This window comes from Mytilus galloprovincialis, chromosome 13 (genome assembly GCF_965363235.1).
Source record: "Mytilus galloprovincialis chromosome 13, xbMytGall1.hap1.1, whole genome shotgun sequence".
NCBI classification, from domain to species: domain Eukaryota; kingdom Metazoa; phylum Mollusca; class Bivalvia; order Mytilida; family Mytilidae; genus Mytilus; species Mytilus galloprovincialis.
The window spans coordinates 26,371,911-26,388,863 of NC_134850.1; the positions used below are offsets into that span (position 1 = coordinate 26,371,911).

The following is a 16,953-nucleotide window of genomic DNA, read 5'->3' on the forward strand; positions in this document are numbered from 1 at the left end:
CATGTTCTTATGCAGTGCTGTTACACCACAGTATATGGTTAAGGTGGAGAGTTGATAGATCAAAAACATGTTAAACCAAGCCACATTCTTTATGTGTCTGTCCCAAGTCAGAAGTTCAGTGGTTGTCGTTGGTATATGTCTGACATATTTGTTTGTCGTAAATTGCTTTGTTATCAATAAGGCTGCTATGTTTCTCATCTAAATAGTTTCACATTTTTCATAATGTTGTATTTAATAGCCGATGATACGGTATGGGTTTTCACATTGTTGAAGGCCGTATGTTTGCCAAAACTTGCTTACAATCATACCACATCTTCTTTTTTTATATATACATCCACTTTATTTAAACTTTGGAGGGTAGTTGTCTCATTGGCAATAATACCACATCTCCTAACTTTAATGTTTTAATTTGTTCATTGGTCAATATTAAGTTTTATTGGTCAGATCTGTTTCTTGTGTACTCAAAGTATTAGTTCAGCCTTGTTCGAAGAATACTTGAAATGATTGTACGAGGAGAAGGTCTCTCTTGCAGGTTCGTGTGACAATGACCTCATGTTCGTTTTTAAAAGTCATTATTAGCAAAGGTCTCCTTCACTCCACTTAATCAGTAAATCTACCTCTGAGTATTATATTTCAAAACAATAATCATTTAAAATTGTCATTCAGGTACACGACAGTGTAAAAAGTTCGTATTTTTTGCCAACGTCACCAACATTTACGAAATCATTGCTGTTTGCCAACTTCGCCAACGTCGCCAACATTTACGAAATCATTGCTGTTCAATTCGCCAACATTTACGAAATCATTATTGTTCGCCAACTCGTCAACATTTATGAAATCCTTTCTAATCGCCAACTTCGCCAACATTTACGAAATCATTACAGTTCGCCAACTTCGACAACCAACATATTAATACAGCAGTAGCTAATGCTTTTTTTTATATACATTGAGCCAATTACAATAAAATAAAGAATGGAAATGGGAAATGTTTCAAAGCGACAAAAACCAGACCACAAAGCAGAAAAACCGAAGGCCACACACGGTTCTTTGACACAGCAAGAAAATCCCACACTTCAGTGGGAACGGGCTTCAGCTGGCCCATGAACAAAAATATGTACTAGTTTAGTGCATTTTAGTTCATTTATATGATTTGTAATTTAATGTGACATTAAACTCCAAAACGTATAAATGAATTAAAACTAAAAAAAAAAAGACTTACACAGTCTAGTGGCTCCTGCCTTGGGACAGGCGCACAAACGCGGCGGGGTTAGATATGTTTTGTGAGATCTCAACCCTCTCACTATATCACTAGACAATGGAGAATAAACAAACACACAGCAATACGTACAGTAAAACTCAGTTTTAAAGAAGTCAGAGTCCGATGTCAGAATAGGTAACAAAAAAGTAAGCAAAATGACAATGATACATAAATTAACAAAGGATTACTAGCAGTTACTGACATGCCAGCTCCAGACCCTATTTAGACTAATTGAAAGATTATGCCTTAATAAAAAAAAACAAGCACACTCCCTCCCATCAGCGGTTAAGTATCATACCTTCATTAAAAATAAAATAGAAGAATATAACCCGTATCATGCAAATAACTGATTTAAAAATAAATGTGTTTATCCGATGTGCACAAAGACCCTATGAGTGATTCGATATACTAAGTAACATTTTGTAATTCCAAAATATGTCATCTTTAATAACTTGACAACAGTATAGGTATAAGTATAACTTATATTTTTTTAATTCAAAATATAACCATCAGAAATAGCAGTATAATTCATCATGAATAACAATGTATCTAAATTTCATTTTCACATTGGTTTGCTCAAAACTGAAAAACCTATTTTTGTGGTTGTATCTACATTGACCAGCAATGCACACACACACACGTGTACACGTACCAGAGACATATATCTGCACGTAAATACAATTTATTTATTTCTTCATAAAATTATGGCCCACTTTAATGATTTTAACTCCTGATATGCACCTACTCTTTCTAGTCGTGTCCAGCACAACAAATTACATTATATATTAACTACAATAATGTGCGCTAAACCGCCAATTATGTATAATTTAAAAGCATAAATATAAACAAATAATTTACATTAACTGAAATCTTTAAGCTCCTCGAAAGTTATGGAAACAAATCCTAATCAAGTAAACCATACACTTATATAACTAATTTTCTATATTTCGTCAGTTTGAAAATTTCAGTTTAAATAACAATTCTTCATGTCCTATCCTTCCACAACTTTTACAAAGACGGTTTATCCAAACATTGCCATCATTCCGCCTAATCCACCTCCGCCGCCACCGCCACCCATTAGTGAGGCTAATCCTCCTCCCTTTCCACTCATTAAATCACCTGCCATGCTTTTAATCTTGTCTCCATTTGGGCCGTTTAGAAGACCGGCTAGTGGATTTGAATCGTCGACTTTGCCCCCTGACAGCATTGCAGATGCTGCGCTTAGAATGCTTGAGCCTTGTGGTCCATTCAATATTCCCCCTAAAGACCCCTTCAAGTCATCACCACTCATACCAGGCATACCGAGCATCCCTCCCATTTTATCCATGTCAACACCTTCCAATAACTTTGAAATGTCTGGTGATTCTGGATTTTCTTTCAAACCATTAATTAAACTGCTTAAATCCTGCTGTCCACTAGCGCCACTAGCTCCACTTGCGCCACCCGTTCCTGCACCACCCATAAAACTTGTCATATCAAACGATGACATGGAATTGGAGGGTTTTGATGACTGACCACCTGCCATTTTACTGAAATCTGGCATGCCCATAAAACTACTACTTCCGGTGTTAGGTGTATTATCTGGTGGAGGGTTTATATTTGGGTTTGGACCTTGACCACTGTGTCCTCCACCATTATGATTTGTGTTACCGGTGTTTGGCATTTGGCCACTTCCGCCCTGATTAAAAGATTGTTGATTGTTTTGATTTCCATTCTGACCCGGCATACCATTACCGAATCCGCCTTGGCCGCCATTATTTCCCATCCCAGTGTTACTTCCACCATTATTAAATCCACCATTTCCAGCTTGACTAGTCATTCCATTATTAAATCCGTTTTGTCTTCCATTGGAATTTGACATTCCGTTACTAAATCCATTGTTTCCAGATGGATTTCCATTTCCATTATTGAATCCTCCTTGTCCATTGGCATTCGACATTCCATTATTGAACCCTCCTTGTCCGTTGGAATTCGACATTCCATTATTGAACCCTCCTTGTCCATTGGAATTCGACATTCCGTTATTAAATCCGTTGTTTACAGATGGATTTCCATTTCCATTATTGAATCCTCCTTGTCCATTGGAATTCGACATTCCGTTATTAAACCCATTGTTTCCAGCTGGATTACCATTTCCATTATTGAATCCAGTTTGTCCATTTGTATGCGATCCACCGTTTGGATGAGAATTTACCAAGCTCATAACTTCTGCTGCTGTTTTTCTACCTGCCATCATTTCTTGCATTGCGTTCTTAACTGCATTTCCGTTTGGACCATTCATCATACTCTGAATTTTATTCATATCAACCACCGTAGACTGCTGGTTTTGCTGAGATTGTGTTTGTTGGAATCCATTTTGACCTGTCTGGCCAGAATTCATACCTTGATTAAATTGACCATTCATGTTATTTTGGTTCTGAAATCCGTTCTGACCTTGTTGTGGTCTTCCAAACGATCCTGTCATGCCTCTATTCATTTGACCTGATGTTTGAGGTCGATTAAACTGATTCTGTCCCATATTTTGTTGCCCGCCGAATCTTCCCTGTTGGGAATTAAATCCTCCCATTTGGCTGTTCATTCCTGGAAATTGACCATTTCCATTTTGTCTTCCCTGCATTCCTTGAAATCCGCCCATTCCATTATTTGATCCGCCCCTTCCATTGTTTGATCCTCCCATTGTATTCTGTCTCTGTGTGTTTCCAATCATTTGAGGAAAAGCATTGTTATTTATAGGTCTTGCTTTCGTTCCAGAAGTATTTTCTGCCAGTTCAGCTCTAGGTGCACCGGCATTAGGGTCAACTCCTAGAAGTGAAGCTAGATTTTGTCCACCAGCGCCACCTGTTGGTGGTGGCCTGGGACCTCCACCGGTCATACTTTTCAACATTGACGAGATAGCAGGATTTGACATTAGATCATTTATTGGGTTACCCCCTCCTCCTTGCCTTTGCCCTGCACCTCCTCCACCTCCCATCATGGCTGCCAATGGATTAGAACTTCCGCCTCCACCCCCACCACCCATCAATGCTGCCAATGGATTTGAACCTCCTCCGCCTCCACCCCCGCCTCCCATCAATGCTGCCAATGGATTGGATGAACCGCCACCACCTCCTCCACCACCCATTAGTGCTGCCAGAGGATTACTTGATTTCTTTGGTGCTCCGCCTCCAAGGAGGGACATCAATCCTCCTGCTCCACCTCCTCCCATCATACTTGACATCATAGACATCATAGGATTAGATGATCCTCCTCCTCCTCCACCCATTAATGAAGACAACATTCCTCCCATTCCTCCTCCCATTCCTCCTCCTTTGCCCTTTGTCAACATAGGCAGTAACATTGGGAGCATGCTCATCATTCCACTTCCGCCTCCTAGCATACTCGATAAAAATCCACCACTTTTTTTCTCCCCTTCCTTCTTACCCCCAAATAAGTTTTTAACTTTATCCAAAATACTGGGATTTTTTGCAGCCGTTTCGATTTTTTTTGCTGTGTCTGGATGATTTTTTTTCAATTCGTCAATTTTTTGGTCGGCTGTTTTAGTTGGAGCAGCTGTTGATGCAGGTGAAGGCGCTGGGTTATTTTTCTCATCTACTTTTTGCCTCAATATTTCTAATAGTTCTTTAGCGCTATCGGCTCCAACTTCTTTTGCTAAAGATTCAAGTAGGTCTTTTTTCTCGTTTTCCTTGTTTTGAGTTGCTGGTGCAGGATTTGGGTTTACTGGTGGTGTTACTATGGAAATCATTTCTACAAGAAAAATTAAACAAATAAAGTGTTAAAACAAGTATATTCGTTTTGATGGTAATATATGCATGACGTAGCATAAGTACAATATTAATGTGATAAAATCAAGTGGCGGATCCAGGGGAGGGTTCCGGAGGTTGGAACCCTCTTTTTTCTGCCGATCAATGCATTTAAATGGGGTTATTTAGTTGGCCACCCCTTTTATCCTAGGTTAGGACCCCCTTTTATAAATGGTTGGATCCGCCCCTGCAATCATTGGTAGTAATTACAGGCACAGGTCTCAGAAAAAAGTTTCTGTATATAAAAAAAAAAGGGGGGGTTCCGAGACAAGTGCCTGTGGAAGTAATAAGTGGATTAATAACATAAAGTTTTATAAGAAGCCATTTTACCTATTGCTCAATTTTTCATATTTCGATTAAAGAATGATATATATTAGAAAATGTTGCACATGATTACTCCGTGCTCATCCCTCCTTACACAGAAAAAAAAACACGAAAAAATAATAGTAACTATCTTGATTATCTCCTTGAAGTACCGAAACTGCAAAACAATATTTTTAGTTGTAAAGATTTATTTTGGGTTGCTTAACGTCCAGTGGCAAACATTTTGATGCATGTTGTGGCTGATTGTCGTAAAGAATACGCGATTTAAAATCAAATTGTACAACATCATATTACTTTACAGAATTTTGACACTCAATCATGCTGTTTCAGGATATTCCAATTTGGTAATAAATCTTGAACATTGCAATTTTAGGGTACAACCTGGGAAATTTCTTATATTTTTAATTTTCAGTACCTAACGCATCTTATTTGTATTGAGAAAGTCTTGTAGTTAGTTATATTTATACATACACCAGGTCTTTTGTTTTCTCGTTTGAATTGTTTTACATTTTTCCATGACGAGACATTTTATAACTATGACTAACAAACGGGTTGAGATTTGCTCATTGTTGAAGGCTGTATGGTGTATTACAGTTACTTATTTCCACGTTATTGTACGTTTGAGTAAGGTTGTCTCATTGGCAATTTATCGTTTCAAATCAACGATATAAATCATTGCATCCTTTCCAAAAATCTCGTAAAATTAATTCCCGAGTCCCAATCAATGTAAAGTTCGCATGTCCGAAAAAACAAAGACCCAACCCAGATGTCCTTGTAAAGTCCTTCCTCCCTCTATATAAAAGTGTGCTTAAATATTTACCAGTAGGATAAATTGTTGGCGACCAGATATCTTCCCAATAATGAGTATAGTTCCGTACAACTGTAGCTCTAAACAGAAAAATACAAAGTTAAACATTTTTTACACATCGCTAAATATAACTTGAAATGTATTCATTTATACCGAAAACCCTAAGAAAATCACATTCCATATAGACATGCAAATTTTATTTCCATTCTTAATTTTAATACGGTGTTTTTCTCTTGTGTTGCATGTGTGAACGCTCAAAAGTTAAAAAGCCAGAAAACGCACTGGCAAATATTAAGACATAGAAGCCCTTGGGTGTAATTTCGTTCTTTTAGGCTTTTGTATATTGTGAATGTCTAATTTGTACCTGGCATGTCTCTTTTCTTCTGTTTAATACGGAGTCTATATGTGTCGGTCTGGATTGGGTTTACAGAACAGAGAATGATCAACACAATCAGATAATAAACTGGCAAAAAAATAATAAAAGAGAAAATAATCAAAATAAGCCAAAAATAGAGAAAAGAGAATCCATTAAATTGATTACTAAACGGTATGGATTTTTCACATTGTTGAAGACCGAAGTTTGTATGACCTTTAGTTGCTTATAGCAACGCCCTTTGAACTGTGGATAATTGTCTCCTTGGCAATCTTTTCACATCTCAATATTTGTTAAAAATATTAAAATGGGATGTTAAAATATAACGAACAGTAAATGATAAGCTCAAACAAAAACAAAAAGAAGAAAGAGAAAATTTGTCTAAATAGTTCCAAGAATAAAAAACAGAGTTATCCTATCTTGTTTGCTAAGGAATCGGAGTATTAAAGAATTTAATAGGGTTATACTTACTTTACTTTAAACGGATGGGTTGCTGCCATCGGAGCTCTCCATAGCATTGTTACATTTCTTTTATATGATGCCTCTGTATGGCTGATACTATCCTCATAAATGTGACATTGTAATGTCCTTGACCTTCCTAGAGGTATCCATGACCCCTGAGGTAATGGTATAATTTTACTAAAGAAACTTTTGTCCTCAAAAACTTGCATAAAATAGCCTTTGAAAAAGTCATATTTTCCTTTGGATGTTAAAACAACTGAAAAAGAAAAAAGTCACAATTATTTATATGAAAAATAAAATTAAATAGCAGAAATTCATTGTTTTATTCTAATAATGCAAACGAAATTTCATACAGAAATGAAATAAAATATATTTTCGTATTCCTTTATCAATGTTCTTGTTGGAGGGGCATATTTTTATACTAGTTTTACAACACCGAACTAGAACTACTTCATTTCTTGACAGTTTTAAGAAGAAAAATTGCAAGGCTTTTAATGTGTTTCGTTTTCTTTTTTCCATACTTCAGGCCGGGTGTGATACAGTGATTCGGTCGTTACTAATATGTATATCATCAGTTTTTTTTTATTATTATCATTAGATATACAGAAAAGACAAATGTATTACTTAAAATAATGCATGTACCAAGTTAGGAATATGACAGATCTTTACCGTTTGAGATTTTGATTTGCCATTTAATAAGGACTTTCCGATTTGAATTTCTCTTAGAGCTCGGTATTTTTTGTTAATTTACTTTTTGAAATATTTGATATTTTATTCCAATCTATATCATGTTTCAATATTTGTTAAATTGTAATTTTTCATTCCAACTTGTCATTTTCATAATATATCGTCTTGTTCTTGTAACTTGGGAATTTACCCGGAAGTTTCCATTTAAAAATATGTTAACTGAACATGATGGAATACACGTGAATATTCATGTCGACGCAAGATATTTCTATGCGATATGGCTTTCGCACGAACACCCCAACGACAGATCTAGGACTTTTGAAAAGAGGTGTGGGGGGGGGGGGGGGGGATTCCATAAACGGGGTTATATATTTGGGCGATTTTTTGCTAAAAATTAAATAAACCGTAAAAACATGATATAATTATTTTTTTCGGCGATCAAAGGTGTACGCCCTCTGTGCCCCCCCTTTGGACCGGCCACTGTATCACCCATCACTCTAATTATTATTATTTATTGTTTATTGTAAAAAAAAAAACCCAGAATTTTAACATAACCGAATATTACACGAATTGAACGAGCACACGTACTTGTGTCTAGTTTAAATCACATACGCTTTGAGCACTGACCTGATTTTTTTCATTTTTTTTTTGTTAGTAAATATTCCTTAATAAGTTAAATTATCTTTACTTATGTAATGTGTTTTTGTTCTTATCCTTAAGATACAACAATAACAGTAGTTTGGATAATTATGGCGCCATTCTATTGGTATTTCTGATAAACTTTGCCAAAATGTTTTTGTTTTGCTATTTTCCAAAAATATAATGAAAGTTCTAGGCCACCGAGTTTATTTTCAAGCTACAGGTTATGTAACATGACAGATATTTTAAGGATCATACAGAGAGAAAAGCATTATTATAAGTAAATACATGACTGAATCTTGTAATTAAAAAAGAACGGGAAGAAAGATTTTTGGAAATGGTTTCAGAAAATAAAAAAAAAAGTTGTGTATCTTTTCAGCTTTAATACAGATTGAAAAAAATACCATATATTCCTCTATAGAATTAAAATTATCTGAGTTATACCCGTATTACGGATATCAATCGAAAATATTATAGATTTATAAAACAGTCACAATGACAGGTTGATATAGCAGAATTTTCTTTATTTAAATTGAAGGTCTTACATACGAATCGCACTCCTGCCTAAAAATTTGTTTATCTTCATTAAAAGTATAGGCCAAGAATTTTGTGATTGTTAAAAAATACAGAAATATAGAAAGACAGAAAATTAATTAATTTTAACGAAAAACCAAAAAAAAAAAAAAGAAAAAAAAGAAACGATGTCAGAGACGGATTTATATAAGTTCTTCTTGTTTCCGAATCCCAGTATTTCTATTGTATAATTGCATTTTGTGCACTTTTGAAAAGTAAAATATTGTTTAAACTAAAAAATGTCAAAACAAGAAATAGATATTTACCTTCGACAAGTTCTCCTGGTTTAACTTTTGTTGTGTTTACTTTTATTTCAAATGGAGGATCCCGCGTAAATTGAGGAGCATATTCCCAGTTAGTATTTGGTCTTTTGTGTTCTGGTCTCATACTTGTACATGATTGTCTTGTAACTCCTGTTTTAAAGCTTATAACATCACTTATTATAACAACGGCAAATATAAACAAAGAAAATAATTTAGAAAACATTGCACTTTTGAAACTTTTTTGGTTACTATTTATTCCGAATCATTTGTTTCTTATAATATTGTGTATTTACTTTTAGTCCATTACTCAGAAAAAGGGAGAAAACACTTCCCGTGATGATCGTCAGCATAAATATGACATCAATAAGAATGTTAGGAAACTTCCGAGGCACCACACAGGATATTTTGTTTAGTTCCAACTTAATTTCGGATCACAATGTTAATATGTTTCTTTTGACGAAAGCGTTTGGTGTTATTGTTTTTTGTCATTCCTCTCAACATTTAATAGTTGAAAACTAAAAGGGATTTAGTGAATTTGAAGCTGTGTTAAGATTACGTCAAAGGGGTTGACGGATTTGATGTATCTATGTGCGAAAAGGTCTCACTTCCGTTTTTAAAATGTACCCGAGGGTATATGTGCTACAAAATTTTCGCCATGTAAAATATTTAGTTGAATAAAAAACCGGATGAAATAGTTGATAAATATAACTTTCGTTTCTCTTTTATTGTATTAACTATATTATTTTCATTTTAATGATGGCATTCGTGTCATCCGTATTTAGAAGTTGTCATTGACAACGAATACTGGCTGGCACAATGTGTCTTTCCTTTCCGACAGCTAGTCGCATGCTTTGACTTTGCATATATTTCGCATCTTTTATTTTTAAAAAAATGCGTATTAAAAAAACAAACACATTCGCAATCTTTTCTTAATTTTAATCGTAAAATAAACATAATTTAATCCGCTCTACGACAATTTCTATAATTTAAAAAAAAGTTCAACATTTAAAAAAATTTCACACAATTTTTTTTCCATCATCTTATACAATGTTTAAAGAAAAACTCACTTTCATTTGTAAATAAATAAATTAAAGAATTTTTAATATAACAATAATTTTAAAAAATAAAAGAAGAATATCATTATATTTGCTTGTCACAGTGTTGTTTCTGTTTATATTGCACAAAACGAAGATGAATTTGAACTTTGGCTTTTACCGGAATACTTAATGTTTTATTTTTAGTTTGCATGTTTTATTCTTCAAATCATGTCAGTAAAGTTTGATGTCTTAATTATTTTCGACATGTTCATGATTCAACATGATATCGGGTACACCAATACAACATAGCACTTGTCATGTTAAACCATAGCCAAGGGCTTCATGTAATTGCTTTTTACGAAATCACAGATTTATTTCTTCATTTTGCAAGATGAAATTGATATTGACTTTTTTGTTTCTTTTGTCAAATGTTTCTATTTGTTTGGCATATTCGACCGGAGCCCCTAAATCTAGAATCGTTTGTAGCAGACGACAGCCTCACCATGGAGTTCAGCCACAAATTACCAGTAGTCCATACGTTATCTTGGTAAATACAACTTTTCCCGGATATGGTGACCTAATAGAGGGTGAGTTTTAAAAATGAGGCAAATTAGGGAAATGTTTTCTTGGCATTTCAGAACTTTTTGTTTTTGTTTTTGTTAATGTAAGTTTGAAAAAAAAATCATTGACCGCGTGACAGTTTATTTCGAAGTTGTATTATTTTACCAATTATGAATCCTCTTGTTGAAGTGCAACATATGTTAAAATTTCTTCTTTCCAAATCAAAATGAACAGCACTTGAGTTGCATCGCATGACATAACTATCCACTCATTTTATCATATTCTATGAAATACAATTTTATGAGTATATATAAAAAATTATATATCTGCACTGTACATGCGTATAGGTACTAGTATTGTCTCCGTCACTAAAAAATCATATATATGTATGCCTTAATAGTAAATGTATGCCACTCTCCGGTAAAACAAATTATATACTCTTATGCCTAAGTAGTACATGTATAACAGTCCAGCAAATAAATCATATACTAGTACATGTATGTCTTAGTACATGTATAAAACTAGGTACAAATAAACACTTTTTAGAGAAGCATATCTTGTTCATCATGTGACACTTGTGTTGCTCATAGCAAATTCAAATTCGGCGACAATTCTCGTTAAGAAAAGTGGACGGTATTGTGACTACGACAATGATAATATACCCATGGTCACCCTAAGACTGATATTCAATATCAGCCAACTTATATAGAATAGCAATCCACTAAGCTGTGCTATTGCTACACTGAAGTTGAACATTCACTAAAAGAAAAAAAAAATTGTAAATTATGACTGTTGCTTGAGAATACCTATTTTGAAAAAAAATATATGTAGTATATTTTGAGTTATAACGTTTTATATTTTCTCGATGTTCATAGTAGCTTGGTGGCCTCTAAATTCGATAGCATATGTTAATTCACTATTCCATCCCCTTTATTACTCGCAATGGAACAGGCCATACACACGTGCCTGGCAGACTTTTTTTTGTGTTAAAAGGTTAAGGAATTTTTCAATCAAAGTTTAAAGTTATAGTTCGATATTTTAAGCTTTCATTCTTTTAAAAAAAGAGAGACAAAAGAAATTTCAAGATACTGCCAATGACAAGTTTTAACAGAAAATTATTTTGATTAAGATCAGTATAAACATGATAAAGACGCGAAAATTGTTTCAATTGAAATTCGTGTTGGAAATAAATGAAGGCTTATTTTGTAAATTAGAGTACTTTTTTGTTGTTGTAAAAACGACATTTTTTAACCTTTTAAAATTCTCTAGCTTCGAAACAAACAACCAGCAAATCATAACATAAATATGTAATATGTTTTATTTTCAAGTTTGTATCTTCGCAGAACTGCTTTTGATTTTTCATAAGTTAATTTCCTTTTCAGTTACAGTCAAAGCTAAGGAAAACGCTAGGTTCAGAGGCTTTCTAATACAAGCTTTGCCAGGAAATGACAAATTCGTTCCAAAAGAAACCAAACCAATTGGGGCATTTTCAAATGGCGGGAAATTGATAAACTGCTTCCAAGGCAATGACACGGTTACGCATACTAATAACCAAGATAAATCGTCAATAAAACTGGTCTTCAAAATGTCAACAACAGAAGTGTACAAGAATTTCTCCTTCCGGTTTGTATCTAAAATATATGGTTCCATATGTTTTTGACAAATAACCACATTATAATTTTCACAACTAAGAAAAGTTAGAAAAAATAAGAAAAAATCTGATTGTAATAAAGGACAGCCGACTCACTTGTCTCGTGATATCGTGATTGTCGCGTGATCTCGCAATGGTTTCAATCTCTGGTGATATTAAATGCCATATGCATGAATCAACTTCTTACTTTATTTTGCATTTTAACTTTTAGATTCGAGCATCAATGATGAGTCTTTCGTAGACGAAACGTGTCTGGCGAACAAATAATAAGCCTTGTATATTTGATAAGATTATTTTCTATACTTATGACAGCATTCTCGATTATTTTTGGTCATTCGTGTATTTAGCAGCAGTGTTATCTTGTTGTGTGAGTTTGTTTGTTTGGAAGTATTACCTTTGTATTTTATCTAATACATGTTTATTCGATTGTTTAGCAGTGTTACCTTGTCATGTTCATTCGATTGTTTAGCATAGTTACCTTGTCATGTTCATTCGATTATTCAGCAGTGTTACATTGTTAGGGTCGACGACACCAAAAGATCGATGTAGGATAAAAAAAACTTAATTCAAATAGTTTGGGGGTGGGGGGTTAAAATTCTGCAAGTTTTGTTTATCCAAAATCGATTTTTACATATATGATCACTATTGGTCAATCAATTTTTCTAAAATTAAGTTAAGAGGGGGGTGGGGGAGTCAGTGAAAAAACTATGTGAATTAAGTTTTTTTATCCTACATTGAACTTTTGATGTGGTCCCTTATATTCATTCGATTGTTTATCAGTGTTACCTTGTTTTGTGCATTCGATTGTTTATCAGTGTTACCTTGTTTTGTGCATGCGATTGTTTATCAGTGTTACCTAGTCATGTTCATTCGATTATTTATCAGTGTTACCTTGTCATGTTCATTCAATTGTTTAGCAGTGTTATCTTGTTATGTTTATTCGTTTATTTAGCAGTGTTACCTTGTTATGTCCATTCGTCTATTAAGCAGTGTAACTTGTTATATTCATTCGATTGTTTATCAGTGTTACCTTGTCATGTTCATTCGATTGTTTAGCAGTGTTACCTTGTTTTGTTCATTCGTTTATTTAGCAGTGTTATCTTGTTATGTTCGTCTGTTTATTTAGCAAGGCTATCTTGTAACGTATCTTCGATTGTTTAGCATTAAAATCTTGCTTTGTTTTTTTCGTTTGATTAGCATCAAAATCTTGCTTTGTTTCTGTATTATTTTTATTTTAGCACCCCAATATTCCGTATTCTTGTTTTATTTTTCAATTTTCTCTATTCTCTTTTAATTATTGGCCCGTTTTCTATAATATTTGCACATTAATTTCTATTCTGTAAGCCCCATCCAGATCCTCATTATAGTATTTATTCCAGCTGTTTTATATGTTATATACAATGAATTTATTTTTTCAGTGCTACAATTGTAAAGGATTTTAGGACATTTTGGACAGAAGTGGCATCAGCACCTATTTCATCTCCTGGTAAGTCATAATACCATAGAAAATATGATGTAACGGTCCAGTATTTTAAACCTCATTTCTTTTTATCTTGAGTAAATGGGAAAACTTGTAATTTTTCCAGCATTAACTTACAATACTGCATACTAGTATACAACCTGACTGTTATACATTTTGATGTATTAAACATAGCAATATGTACAACTAGGGACTGCACTTTAAGCATAAACTATTGCTGCATACTACAGATTAGTCCTAATATAATTTATTCAATGTTATTTGCAGTATACCTCATAGAACAGAAAAATGCAAAATCTGCCGTTTATACTTATATCCAAATTTTTGAACAGAACATCGCTATTTGTGTCTCAGTCAATACTATATAAATAACGCATAGCTGAGAGTATGATAGAGCAGATTGTTACCCCGAGAAAACATTGTTAACCGAGGGGTACCAGTCTGCTCTATCATCCTCTCAGCTATGTGTTATTTAATTTATTATACCGAATGTCCTATCATTATTGTCTTTTACTGTTGAAATTAAAATGTAAAGTATTTAACTATGACACCACGTACATAACGTTAAAAAATCAACATAGAAGCAAGGGTTTTTTTATATTTTATTTTGAGCCTATTAAAAAATTCTCAGCCAAAACGTGGAACTTGAATTATTTGATGTAAATTCAATTAAATGTCCTTTAATTATCGATTTTTGATTGATCTGCATGAGAGGGCGACATTCCAAAAAATTGTCAGCAATCGGATAGAGTAAATTGTCTCCCTTGTATTAGCCATTCAAAATTTTGCATTTTAACGTTAGTTCTAATGAAAAATAATTTAACAATCCTGATTTTTGTGTCTGCTTTTTTAACTAGATACTGGTCCATCGCCATCTGAAGACTGGACAAGAGCCGTAATAAAAACAGCAGAAAGTATCAGTAAAGGAAAGTCCGAATGGGATCGAAACATTGAAGAACGGCTAAATCTAGGGTATTCTAAAATGTTTAATTCCCTAGGACAACTGAAAACCAGAAACATTTTTGGTAATCTGCCATTTACAAACAGAAACAATGACCATAAAGAAAGTGATACAAATTCGTTGTACGAAAGTGATAAAAAGCTGAATACATTGTCATCTGATTTGCTAACTAAAGAATTGTTACAAGGAGACGTTAATTCTGCTGTATTCTTAGCAAAGAAGTTCAACATTTCTTTTTCAGATCGAAACAAACAAAGATTATAACAATATTAAACTAAATGTTGTATATTTGATCATTGCTTAACAGGAAGTGTCGTTAATGTGCAATATGATGACATTTCATTAATGAATAAGAATTCCGTATGTTTTACTAAATGTACCTGTGTTTTTGAAGTATTGATTATGTCCAAATGACATATATATCGAAGAGATAACTTGCTGATATGAATTATCATTGATATGGTTATATTTATAAATTAACTATTTACAAAATTTAGAATTTTTGAAAAACTAAGGCTTTTCTACCTCAGGCATAGTTAGCTGTATTTGGCAAAACTTTTAGGAATTTTGGTTCTTAATGCTCTTCAACTGCGTACGTCATTGGGCCCTTTCAATTTTTTTTGGATTCGAGTCTTTTGTAGACGAAACGCGCGTCTGGCGTATATACAAAATTAAGTCCTGGTATCTATGATGAGTTTATTTGGTTTACTGTTTCATCTCTTGTTTATCTCCCTTATCACGATTTTAGATGTAATAAGCAGAATAATCAGAATAAAAGTTGAATCAGTCTTTTCATACCTTTGTTCATCTATATTTGTTAAAACTTATTCCCATTCTTAAAGATATCAATTTTGAAAGTTATCTGCTTCTTTTGATACACACCTTTTTGTTAAGAGATGACGCTATCAAACAAACGTACAGCAAAGGCAAATCAAGAAATAACTAATTGACATTACTCTAATGGTTGGTTGACACAATCAATTTCCTTTGATCTGAAACCAGCAATAACTTTGTTATTCATTTTATTGCTTAAAGAATTGAGAATGGAAACGTGGAATATGTCAAAGAGACAACAACCCGACGAAAGAGCAGACAACAGTCGAAGGCCACCAATTGGTTTTCATTGTAGCGACAAAATCCCTCACCCGGAGGTGGTCCTCAGCTGACCCCTAAATAAAAGTGCTTACTAGTTCAGTGAAAATATACGTCACTCTATATGGCCTTTATTACTTTTTAGCTCACCTGACCCGAAAGGTCAAGTGAGCTTTTCTCATCACTTGGCGTCCGTCGTCGGTCGTCTGGCGTCCTTCGTCTGTAAACTTTTACAATTATCTTCTCATCCGAAACTACTGCGCCAAATTTAACCAAACTTGGCTACAATCATCCTTTGGGTATCTTGTTTGAAAAATGTGTCCGATGACCTGGCCATCCAACCGAGATGGCCGCCATGGCTAAAAATAGAACACAGGGGTAAAATGTATATTTTGGCTTATATCTTTGAAACCAAAGCATTTAGAGCAAATCTGACACGAAGTAAAATTGTTGATCAGGTTAAGATTTATCTGCCCTGTTGTTGGGTTGCTGCCCCTGAATTGGTAATTTTAAGGCAATTTTGCAGTTTTTGGTTATTATCTTGAATACTATTATAGATAGAGATAAACTGTAAACAGCAATAATGTTCAACAAAGTACGACCTACAAATAAGTCAACATGATCAAAATTGTCAGTCAACCCCTTAAGGAGTTATTGCCCTTTATAGTCAATTTTTAACAACTTTTCGTCATTTTTTATAACTTGTACAAAAATCTTCTTCTCTGAAATTACTGGGCCTAATTTAACCAAACTTGGCCACAGCCATCATTGTGGTATAAAGTTTAAAAATGTGTCCGATGACCCAGCCTACCAAACAAAATGACCGACATGGCTAAAATTAGAACATAGTGGTAAAATGCAGTTTATGCTTTATATCTTTGAAACTAAGACATTTAGAGCAAATCTTTCAAGATTTAAATGGCCATTAGAATAAGATCTATCCCCTCACAAATTTTCAGATGAATCTGACAACCCGTTGTTGGG

At 33.9% G+C, this 16,953-nt stretch overlaps 2 protein-coding genes across 2 annotated transcripts; one reads left to right on the forward strand and one right to left on the reverse strand.

Annotated features, from left to right (window-relative positions):
• Positions 1-1,722: 1,722 nt before the first annotated feature.
• On the reverse strand, positions 1,723-9,696 carry LOC143057895 (uncharacterized). Its single transcript, XM_076231354.1, has 4 exons — positions 9,191-9,696; positions 7,035-7,281; positions 6,203-6,270; positions 1,723-5,002 (listed from the first exon to the last, which is right to left on the reverse strand). The coding sequence occupies exons 1-4, from the start codon at positions 9,408-9,410 to the stop codon at positions 2,280-2,282; spliced, it is 3,258 nt and encodes a 1,085-aa protein (XP_076087469.1). The 5' UTR covers positions 9,411-9,696; the 3' UTR covers positions 1,723-2,279.
• An 801-nt stretch (positions 9,697-10,497) lies between these two features.
• LOC143055850 (putative defense protein 2) lies at positions 10,498-15,297 on the forward strand. Its single transcript, XM_076228901.1, has 4 exons — positions 10,498-10,811; positions 12,168-12,408; positions 13,855-13,922; positions 14,774-15,297. The coding sequence occupies exons 1-4, from the start codon at positions 10,616-10,618 to the stop codon at positions 15,139-15,141; spliced, it is 873 nt and encodes a 290-aa protein (XP_076085016.1). The 5' UTR covers positions 10,498-10,615; the 3' UTR covers positions 15,142-15,297.
• Positions 15,298-16,953: the final 1,656 nt, after the last annotated feature.

Bases quoted from the DNA above. Each gene is read 5' to 3' on its own strand.
- LOC143057895 (XM_076231354.1), bottom strand. From the start codon at position 9,410: ATGTTTTCTAAATTATTTTCTTTGTTTATATTTGCCGTTGTTATAATA. The intron at 7,282-9,190 runs GTAAATATCTAT...TTTCTTTTTCAG, and splicing joins ACCAGGAGAACTTGTCGAAG to TTGTTTTAACATCCAAAGGA. The intron at 5,003-6,202 runs GTAAATATTTAA...TTTTTCTTGTAG, and splicing joins GCCAACAATTTATCCTACTG to AAATGATTTCCATAGTAACA.
- LOC143055850 (XM_076228901.1), top strand. From the start codon at position 10,616: ATGAAATTGATATTGACTTTTTTGTTTCTTTTGTCAAATGTTTCTATT. The intron at 10,812-12,167 runs GTGAGTTTTAAA...TTTCCTTTTCAG, and splicing joins ATATGGTGACCTAATAGAGG to TTACAGTCAAAGCTAAGGAA. The intron at 12,409-13,854 runs GTTTGTATCTAA...TTATTTTTTCAG, and splicing joins TACAAGAATTTCTCCTTCCG to TGCTACAATTGTAAAGGATT.